This window comes from Vollenhovia emeryi, unplaced genomic scaffold, assembly GCF_000949405.1.
Source record: "Vollenhovia emeryi isolate VEMERY1.0 unplaced genomic scaffold, V.emery_V1.0 DF939883.1, whole genome shotgun sequence".
Taxonomy (NCBI): domain Eukaryota; kingdom Metazoa; phylum Arthropoda; class Insecta; order Hymenoptera; family Formicidae; genus Vollenhovia; species Vollenhovia emeryi.
The window spans coordinates 6,207-17,243 of NW_011966483.1; the positions used below are offsets into that span (position 1 = coordinate 6,207).

General features: G+C 47.7%; 2 protein-coding genes across 2 annotated transcripts; both read right to left on the bottom strand.

The window, feature by feature from the left end:
• Positions 1-1,032: 1,032 nt before the first annotated feature.
• On the bottom strand, positions 1,033-1,929 carry LOC105556630. The gene has a single exon (XM_012003725.1). The coding sequence runs from the start codon at positions 1,927-1,929 to the stop codon at positions 1,033-1,035; it is 897 nt and encodes a 298-aa protein (XP_011859115.1).
• A 5,248-nt stretch (positions 1,930-7,177) lies between these two features.
• LOC105556631 lies at positions 7,178-9,186 on the bottom strand. The gene is made up of 3 exons (XM_012003726.1): positions 9,013-9,186; positions 7,704-8,799; positions 7,178-7,443 (listed from the first exon to the last, which is right to left on the bottom strand). The coding sequence occupies exons 1-3, from the start codon at positions 9,184-9,186 to the stop codon at positions 7,178-7,180; spliced, it is 1,536 nt and encodes a 511-aa protein (XP_011859116.1).
• Positions 9,187-11,037: the final 1,851 nt, after the last annotated feature.

Here is an 11,037-nt window from a genome sequence, read left to right on the forward strand (position 1 = left end):
CTGTTAGACGGCGTGTCAAATTCCGCTCTGTACGTGGCTCCTAGAAAAAAAACCAAAGAATGTTCCTATTAACAACAATATTTTTTAATGCTGTACGTAGGGATTTTACGAAATTTCGATTTTTAAGAAAATGGCGGTCATTTTAACGAAAAGGTTTACCCTAAAAAATTGACCTTTTTGTTAAAATGACCGTCATTTTCTTAAAAATCGAAATTTCGTAAAATCCCTACGTACAGCATTAGAAAATATTGTTGTTAATAGGAACATTCTTTGGTTTTTTTTCTAGGACCACGTACAGAGCGGAATTTGACACGCCGTCTAACGGTGTTCCTCCAAAGGTGTGGGGATTTGGTCTGCGATCTCTCAATAAGATCTCCGGCTAAGCTCCCACGTACTTCTACGCCAGAGGATCAAGGTTCTCGTTAGGGCGGTGACAAGTATCTCACAATTAATAAAACAGGAACTTTATTGAACACAAGCGCACGAGACCAAGATGGTGGATCTCGTACGCTACGACACACGACTGCTCAGCACGAGTCTACAAACGAGAGTGTGAACACCAGTGCTCATCTTCGCTAGCGCCGCCAACGGCCTCAGACCACATACAGTCTAGAGGGGAAACTCGTTAGTCGCCACATACTCCCCCCCCGAGTGTTAACGATGGAGAGAACAGAATTCGCGTTACGCGAAGTTTCACAATTTTGTTGCTTAGGTGCTAGAAATGCGCAGGATGCCGAGTGGCTTACGCTAGTATAACTATTACTGCTTAATATCACAGGTGTACGCAGGATGTATCACGCTGCTTAATGTCAACGAAAATACTGTAATACTGCTTATATCACAGGTGTACGCGGATGTATCACACGGCTTAACGCCAACAAAAATAATATAATGGTGATGCTTAAGACTAAGACCTAGGAAAAGAAAGGAAATTTTAACGCTATTAATAAAATTTGTACATGTTTGAACCGAGGACGCGTTGCGTGCGTGTGCCTGCATTTCAGACTAGCGCACGAGCGCTTACAAAGGTCGCTATTGCACTATTCTAACGCGTTTTCTGGGTCCCGCATAGGTTTTAAGCGAGCCTTGCGGAAGGCTTGACGCTGTGGACGGCTTGGTCGTTTGGTCGGTCGTGGGCGGAACGTCGGAAATCGGAACGTCGTCCGGAACGAAATGCGCGGGTTTGAGACGCTCGACGGAAACAGACATGGGTCTGCCATTGACCTCGATAGAGTAAACTTGGTCGGTGACACGCTCGAGCACTCTATAGGGACCGGTATATGGTCGCTCTAAGGGCTTCTTCACGCAATCCTTACGAAGGAAAACGTGCGTGCAGGCCGACAGTTCCTTGAACCTAAATGCGCGCCTTTTGTGGTGGTGCACGACCGGTACCGGCTTCACTTGGCGCATGTGCTGTCGGAAGTCGTCAACGAATATCTGAGGATCCGGGGTGAAGTCCTCTTGGAGGAAAAATTCCCCCGGGATTCGCAGTACCGTGCCGTACAGAAACTCGGCCGGAGAAGCCTTCGTATCAAGACGTACATGCGTACGCAGACCTAGAAGGACCGTCGGAAGGACGTCCAACCAATTTGGTGCGTTATGGCACATAATCGCTGCCTTGAAGGTGCGGTGCCAGCGTTCAACCATGCCATTAGAGGCAGGGTGGTATGCCGTTGTGCGGATGCGTTTGCACCCGATCAGCTGGAGCAGAGCTGCGAAGAGCTGGGCTTTGAACTGAACGCCCTGGTCTGTCGTAAGGACTCTAGGTGCGCCGAATCGAGCGATCCAATTATTGTAAAAAGCCTTGGCTACGCTCTTGGCTGTAATTTCGGACAGAGGGATCGCCTCAGGCCACCTAGAAAAACGGTCAATAATTGTCAGGCAGTAGCTGAATCCGCTACACGGTTGTAATGGCCCCACAATGTCCATATGGACATGGTCAAAACGCCCGTCGGGGGCAGAAAATTGAGCAGTCTCGAGAGTAACGTGACGCGATACCTTGCACTGCTGACAATCCGTACAATTTGCTGCCCAGTTTGCAACATCGCGATGCAGGTTGGGCCAAATATACCGTTGTCTGATGACACGGTCGGTCACTTTCGCATTAGGATGCGCGGGGTTATGGAAGAGGTCAAAGACCTGCTTCCTGAGAGATGCTGGAATATAGGGGCGGATTGACTCCCCTGATAATTCGCAATAGAGCTCTGAGTTAGAGGAACCCCAAACAAATTTTTTTAATTTTAGGGAAGAGGAATTTGATACTAAAATATGTTTTAGTCCTCGTCATCCCTTTGCCTTTCGGCGAGATCGACCAATTCGAACTCGACCGGGAGGCGGAGGGCCTCAATACGAGACAGGTTGTCTGCCACCACGTTATCTGCACCAGCCAGGTGTTCAAATGCGGTGGTAAATTGCGCTATAAACGATAACTGACGCAACTGCCGAGGAGATGCTTTCTCAGACCTTTGCCGGAAAGCGTAGATCAAAGGTTTATGGTCGGTGAGGACCTTGAAATTCCGACCTTCGAGGAAGTGACGGAAGAACTTGATTGATTCGTATATTGCGGTCAGTTCGCGGTCGTACGCACTATAGTTTCTCTGGGCTGGCGTAAACTTCCGAGAGAAAAACGCCAAAGGTTCCCAACCTTTAGGGCCCCGTTGCTCGAGGACGCCCCCCATAGACAAATCCGAGGCGTCTGACACCACTCGGGTGTCCGCCGTATTGGACGGGTGAGCTAGCAACGCAGCGTTAGCCAGGTCGGACTTGGCCCTAGCAAACGCGGTTTCTGCCTCGAGGGTCCAGGCAATTTCCCGTTTATCATTCTTACGGGAATCCATAAGATACGTGTGCAACGGGGCCTGGACACGAGCGGCGTGCCTAAGGCTACGCCTGTAAAAATTTACAGCGCCGAGGAAGCGACGCAGTTCCGCGACAGTGCGCGGCTTGGGAAAGTTTTGGATAGCCGCCACTTTCTCTGGGGATGGCTTGATGCCGTCAGTATTTACATGGTGACCTAAGAAGGTCAACTCGCTAACCCCAAAGATGCACTTAGCGGGGTTGATTACTAACCCGTGCTCTTTGAGTTTTTGGAAGACTGCGTGGAGATGCTTCTTATGCTCCTCTTCAGATGAGGAAGCGATAAGAATATCGTCAATGTACGCAAAGGCGAAGTCCAGATCTTTAAGAGCGTGATGGATGTACCGTTGAAATGTTTGAGCGGCATTCCGTAAGCCGAAAGTCATGGATACAAATTCGAACAGGCCGAAAGGAGTGATGACAGCCGTTTTAGGAATGTCGGCCTTAGCCATCGGAATTTGGTGGTATGCCTTGAATAAGTCAAGCGAGGAGAATACCTTTTTTTCCCAGCAGATTGCATGTAAAATCATGCAGATACGGGATTGGGTATTTGTCCGGTATAGTTGCTGCGTTGAGCCGACGGTAGTCGCCGCACAACCGCCAATCACCATTGCCCTTGCGGACAAGGTGTATAGGGCTGGCCCAAGGGCTGTTGGATGGCCTACAAATGCCCAACTCCATCAACCGCTTGATTTCGGCCTTAGCCGCTTTGAGTCTGTCGGGCGGTAGCCGCCGTGGCCGCTCCGCGACGGGAGAGCCTGAGGTCTCGATATGGTGCTCGACAACACATGCGGCAAGCGAAACCGGACGGACGGAACCAGTAATTTCGGGGAAACCCGAGAGGATGTCCGAAAATTTAGATGTCTTGTCGACTGTTGAGATTTTTATCTCCGGTACTGGGAGTACGCGCCCGGAGGTCGAGAGTGAGGTCACACTGTCGACCAACCGGCGCTTATGCAAGTTTACAAGTAATTTATAATGTGCCAATGCATCGGCACCGAGGATTGCAAAAGGCACGTTTGCGATACGGAAATTCCAAACGATTGGACGCCGCAAGCCCAAGTCCAAAGTAAGACGACGCTCGCCGAACGTATCAATCACCGTATTATTCGCGGCGAACAGTTTAAGCTCAGAAGGAACTCTCCTGTCGCGTATTGACGCTGGAAGAATTGATATCTCCGCGCCCGTATCAACCAGAAAACGCTGACCGGTGGTACGGTCATAAACGTGTAGACGGTTTTGAGTGTGCCCGATATCCCCGACCGCCTCCACGCGGGGAGAGCGATTTAGTTTTCCGAGTCCGCGTCGTCCTTCCAAGTGCAGGGCTTGCGGCACGACGTGGCCTTTTTTCCATATTTACGGTGGATGTAGCAGTAATCCGCAGTTTTATCGGGCTTCGCTGCTGCACCACCACGCTTATTGTTAGAGGTACGCTTACGGGAGGGGGTACGGTCTCGGCGAATTTTCTCCACCGCAGTGCTCAAGGACTGGAGCTGTCTTGTGAGTCTATTAACCCGTTCATCGACACTCAACGGGGCCTTTGCCCGCGCGCTCTTCAGCTTAGAAGCCGAGGTCACAACCGCGAGTGCGGTGCCGGGACTATTGATGTCCGCGAGCTTGTCGGCGAGTTCCGCCAATTTTTGTAAGTCCGGCTCGTTTGCCGCGACAATAATTGCCTTATGGGCATCGGGCAAAAGTTCGATAAATAACGACTTCAAAACCGCGTCGCTGCATTGGCCGCCGTTGAGCTGTTTCATATGGTTCAATAAATGCGAGGGCCTCGTTCCCCCTGAACCTGACCTTTGAAAAGCTGCCGTAAGCGGGCCTCCGGTGAGACCGCGAACGTTGCGAGGATCCGGTCCTTGAGCGCCTTGTAGAGATTTTCGGGCGGTGGGTCCGCCGTAATTAAGTCTAATACGTGCGCTATGGTTTCCGCGTCGATGCCGGTAAGGAGGTAATCGACCTTGGTACGGTCGACGGTGATGCTCGCGTTTCTAAATGAGGCTTCTATCTGTACGAACCATGCCTCGGGCGCCTGTCGCCAAAAGGGCGGAATCTTAGGCGCCCGGTAGGCTGCTACGTGCGCGGTGCTGTCTTCGGCCATGTTATGGACGATGTGCCAACGATAGCAATACACGGCAATAGCAATGAACCGACAAGAGAACGACAACGGCAATAAACGACGCTAGAACGCGTGTATAGATCTGAGACCGAAAGAAAAACTAAAAAATACGCAACGCGGGTTATTATCTCGAAAACAATCGAGACGCGCGGTGAGAAGGTCGAACGGGTTGAAGCGCGCGTCCCGAATCGCGACTGTCGCAAAAAAACAAAAAAATTCCGACCCACGACCGACAAACAAAAGAAGGTACCGGATAAACATTATGCCGCGATGATCTCGACGATCTGGGAGCGGCGACGTCCCTCGAAGGAGGTAGAGTCCGGGCCGCGATGATCTCGATGATCCGGCAGTGATGACGTCCCTCAGGGAGGAAGGAGAGTCCGGGCTGAAGAAGTCGTCCGTCGGCGTTGCTCGGCGCTGACCGCGTTCCCGTCGGATGACGGTACACGCCGGATGCGCTCGTCGGGGATGCAGTGCGCGGGGTAGTCGCACCCTGCCGGTATGGTCTCGCGCGCGGGGATTGCGCGCCGATGTGGTCCCGTGCGCGCCTGCGCTAATGGCGAGCGGCTGCCGGGATGCCTGCGCGGGAATGCGCGTCGCCGAGATGACCGCGTAATGGCTGTCGGGCTGCTTGGCGCGCCAAAATGGCCTCGTCCGCCGAAAGAACGTTGGCCCAAAAATGGGCTCGTCCGGCGGGAGAGATTCCGCCGATGTGCTCACCCGGGCCTTGAATCCGGGATGAGCGTGGCTGCTGTCCGGCTCGTTCTCCGCTGTCCTCTGCGGGTAGCCGGCGATGACTCTCGTCGTGCGTGTCCTGGTCTTCCGCCCGTGCGAACGTGTCGGTGCTTGTTCACCGATCACGTCGGGGTCACCAATGTGGGGATTTGGTCTGCGATCTCTCAATAAGATCTCCGGCTAAGCTCCCACGTACTTCTACGCCAGAGGATCAAGGTTCTCGTTAGGGCGGTGACAAGTATCTCACAATTAATAAAACAGGAATTTTATTGAACACAAGCGCACGAGACCAAGATGGTGGATCTCGTACGCTACGACACACGACTGCTCAGCACGAGTCTACAAACGAGAGTGTGAACACCAGTGCTCATCTTCGCTAGCGCCGCCAACGGCCTCAGACCACATACAGTCTAGAGGGGAAACTCGTTAGTCGCCACAAAGGAATGTATTTTGGCGCCACCTACAAGAGATTATTTGTAACTTTTTCAGTTTGCAATTACAGATTAAAGTTACATTAATAAATGACTAAAACCGATTTTGTTTCTGGGCACTCTTTGTATGCAAAAAAAATTCATGAAGAACGCCTCCAAAATCGCAGTCAAAGGTGGTATCCTGCCTTAACATATTTTTCACAATCTTTTCTATAGCGTTGTACCCGCGCGTCGTACGATACGTATTCTAAGCAGAAGATACGCATTGACAGCTACGGGATACAAATATCTGGCAATCGGTATCAACGTTGGACAGCCAAGTTATATCGAGGTTAGGATTGGAGATAATCGGAGACGAGTTAACATTGTTTCTGGAAATCTGGAAGGAACTCTACGAACAATGCTTGAACATCCAAAAAAACTGTCTTCAAAATCATCGCGAGGATATCCCAAATTATTTTACTGTTGGACTGGCGACTGTACGATTTAGTGTGTTTAATAACACTAAACTTGTACGTCTTGAAACGTTCAACGTCTTTCTAGCGATGACCGATGCCATCATGGTCACGCTGTTTAATCTCGATCGTTGTATCGAGTTAATATTCGACTAATTGCCCGGTAGGGGAGGCCGGGGTATTCCGACGAGGTTTTTCATTGGAGCTGATAGCTCCTCACACACTTCATATTTCAGATCATGTTATATATCGTTTGAAAGCTGTTTAGTAGAGCTATCTTTCGGTGGAATAAACTTATGGTCTGTGGTCAACCTGTAAAAAGTTATGATCGATTTTTTGACCACACGATTCTCGGGATAATACGACGACCCCACTGGGGTAATCCGACGAATTGCTATTTTTCGTATATTTCGCTGATTTTTACCTCAAATATACCAAATATATGAATGCTAACATGATTGTTTATGTTTTTATGTTGATTTTTATTGAAATTGTCGTGAAGAAAAAATATGAAAATTGTTGGAAAAAATCAAAATAGTTGAAATGGTGAAATCTCAGAAGGCACATTTTCTTAATGTTTATTCGGTATCTGATAAGTCCGAATCCGGTTTCTCAACGTAGCTCACACTGGAAACTATCTTTCGGCGTGGATTGATACGTTGAGGCTGAGCTGATGGTTTCTTCTTCGTTGCTTGTTTATCTTTCGCTGCTTGTTTTTCTTTCTCCTTTAGTGCTTTCTTAACAGCAGTGTCGATCTTCTTTTGAGCAGCGGCTTGCTTTTTTGCAGCTGAAGCTTCTTTTCTTACTTCTGTGGCTTGCTTTTTTGCCTCACGTGTGTTGTGCTCTGCCTCAATTGCAATGATTCATCAGAAGTCAGGACAGCCGATTTTTGCGGCTTTCGACCTCTTTTGGTGGCCTTGCGTGCTGGTGCCTTTGGAAATGGCTTAATCGTTCCCAGGACGTTTGATAGATTTTGAGGTGTTGATGTGCTCGATAGGTCTTTAATAGAACTTTGAGGTGTTGATGTGCTCAGGGGCAATTTCTCTTACAACGTATCAATATCCATGTGCTCGTCATCATTTTCTTCATCATCATTATCAATACTTTGTTGAGATCGATTGTGCGAAAGTTCAACATCAGCCGAAATCGGAATGTTATTGTCCGGAAATATTTCGGCAAGCGTGTACGGGCGGTCGGTTGTTGAACTTGGCATAAAGTCAATATCTTGGAAAATATGCCGATCAAATGGATAGACACCTGAGCCTCGGAATCCCGATTGAATATTAACTACGGTGGCTCCAATTTGCAAAGCTCGATGAAAAATTGGTGGCAAGTCAAAAATTTGCATTGGACGGCCTGGATGTGATGTCACCCAATCGGCACACATCTGATTCGCAGCATTTTTAAACGGAAAAAAAACGCTTACATCTAAAGGCTGCAAACGATGGCTTGTATGTGGGAAGGACAAGACATGTACACCATTTTCACGGCAGTATTTCAATACATCCAATGTGCGATGTGACACATGGTTATCCAAAAGAAGCAGAATCGGGTTGTCTTTCGAACAGTTCACATGAGCACGGAATTTGTGGATGAAATCCAAAAAGTTTTCACTATTCATGAAACCAGTGGGATTTGCTCCTCCACATGCACCAGGTGGTCCGCCATTCAAAAAATATGATTGAAAGTTTGTACGTGGAAATACGAGGTAAGGTGGAGCTTTCACGCCAGCTACGTTTACGGCTAAGCACATCGACACAGTGGTCCCACGTTCAGCAGATGTAATAGCGCCAACTTGTTTTCGGGTACGGCGACTGATGACACGATTCGGCTTGTGCACGTTTGTTAAACCAGTTTCATCAATATTCCACATCTTGTGTGGTTCAAACAAAATATTTTTGATTACTTTCTCGTATAAATTGAAAAACAAATCAACATTTGTACGATTAAATGCAGCTGCACGGGCCATGCTTGTTGCTTCAGGTTTTCTAAGTGATAGTTTTGGATATCGGCGCATGAAACCCTCAAACCAATCAGATCCAGCTATTTCGTTTGTACCCCAATTAGTTGGAATTTTTTTCTTCAATTCCATTGCAAATCGGTAAGCCAATTCACATCCTTCGCGCGCTGTTACACCAAAATAAATGTCAGACGCGTGCAACATATAGTCTTCGATTGCTGCTTCTTCTTCCACAGAGATCTGAAAAAATCAAATTTAATTGGAAATGTGAAAAAACAGGTAAATTCCAAGGTGCATACCGTTGAAGGACCAGGTTTTTTAATAATTAAATCATCCTTCAATTTGATTGGCTTTGGATTTGCTGCTGTTCGATGTTGATGGCTGTGGATCTGGTGCAGTCGATGTTGAACTTGTTTCCGTTTGATCGTTTTCAATTTCCATTGGCACACCAACCGTGTCATCATTTTGAACCATATTGATGTTTTTATGACGTCGTAATGTTGGCTCTGGTATACCATGTTGTTTTGCAGCGGCATTCGTTGACATTCCATCTTTAATAGCTTGGAGAGCCGCAAACATATTGTTCATATCGCGAGGTTCAGACTTTCTCTTATATTTGCGGACCATTTTTACCAAAAATCAATGCTAATCCACAAAAAAACACAAGAAAATATGTAAAACCAATCAAAACAACAAAAAATGCAATAACATTGCCGATTGTATGACGCAATAAGACGCTAGACGCTTCAAAACGTCAGAATGTCGTTTGTCGGGATACCCCGACATAAATTCGTCTCATTACCCCGACCGACCATTTGCCACAAACACCTTACTAATTATTTTTAACCAATATATATGTAATGTAATATTTATTGATTCCCCTTGGGGTTACAAGGCGTTTTTTAAAGGAACGTGCCCAAACCTTTTTTAACCTCTCTCTCATAACCTGGCGCTTTTCCAGGGAGCGTTCCCGAACCCTTTACAACTTTCTTTTCCCTCCGCGACCTGGCCATAAGCGACCTATACACACTTTTTTCCCTCCCTCCCCTCGACCCACCCCTCCTGCCTCTCCTCCCGCCCTTCCCGTTCCGTTGTCTCTCCCATTCCCTGACCTTTCTTCTTTCTCCTTCTCCTCTCTCGTTCTTTCTCTTCCTCGTCCTCCGTCCTCCTTTTCTCGCTCCTCCTGTTCCACTTTCCAACCTTCTTCTGTCTCGTCCTCCGTCCTCCCATTCTCGCTCCTCTTTAGTCATTCTCCTTCCTGCATCCTTTCCTCTTTTACTCCTGTCTCACTCCTTCTTCCTCTTCCTACCTACAACATCCATATCTTAATTCACATCTTTTCCTCCCCTCCCTTTCCCCTCCCTCTCTCCGATTCTCCACTCTCCTTCTCCCTCTCCTGCCCCCTTTTCCCATATCCATTCTCTCCCGTCCACCCACATTCTCCTGTTCTCCACCCTCACCCTTCTCCCCCTGCTTCTCTCTACTCTTGCCTTTTCCACCATCTTCCACCTTATCCTCCTCTCTTCCATACTTAGGTCCTCGTCTACTTTTAGCCCCCATTTCTCTCTTAAAAAGTCCGCCTTCGTTAACATCTCCTCCCTATCTTCCTCTTCCCCTACCTCCGTGATCGCCACTACCCTTCCTCTCTCACCTATCCTCTCTACTATCTCCCCTATTTCTATGTCCCTACCTATTGTATTTTTTACCGCTCTCCTGATCCTCCATAACCTTTCCTCCCTGTCTTTGCCCTCTACTCCTCTCCATACTAACCTTCTCCTTCTGTCTACCCCCCTTTTCTCCCCTGTTTCCTCTCCTTCCCTTCCCCGTCTTAACCAATATATATATATATATATATAGTTGAGTTTCAAAAAACCCAGAGTTTTAAAAAATATGAATAATATAAAGAATTTTTAAACTTAAAATAATTTTAAATGCTTATTTTGTTTAGTAGAACATAACCTTACTATACAATAAGAATGTTAATGTTGACTTTTTTATGTTAGGTTTAACAGCATTATTGCTCTGTTAGAAAAATATATTATTATGTATGTATGTATGTGGTTTATTGTTTCCTTTCAGATACAAGGCGTTTTATAAGGAACGTTCCCAAACCTCTCAGCTCTCCAACTCCTCTCTCTACCTTTTCCCTATCCTACATGTGTTGGCGCTTTTTCAGGGAGCGTTCCCGAACCCTTTACACTTTCTTTACCCCATCTCCTCGCGACCTGGCCGTAAGCGACCCTTACAATCTCTTAACCCCCTCCCTCTCGGCCCTCCCTCTACATCTCCCTCCACTTCTTCTATCACGCCTCCTTCCCTCCTCCTTCCATTTCCTGTTTTCCCCTTCTGCCTTCTCTCCCTCCATCCTGTCTCGTCTTTCCTTCTTTCCTTTCCTGCCTCCTCCTTGTGTTTCCTCTCTCCTGTGCCTCCCTTCTCTCTTTCTTCCACTTCTCTTCCGTCCCCTCTCCTTTTCCTTCC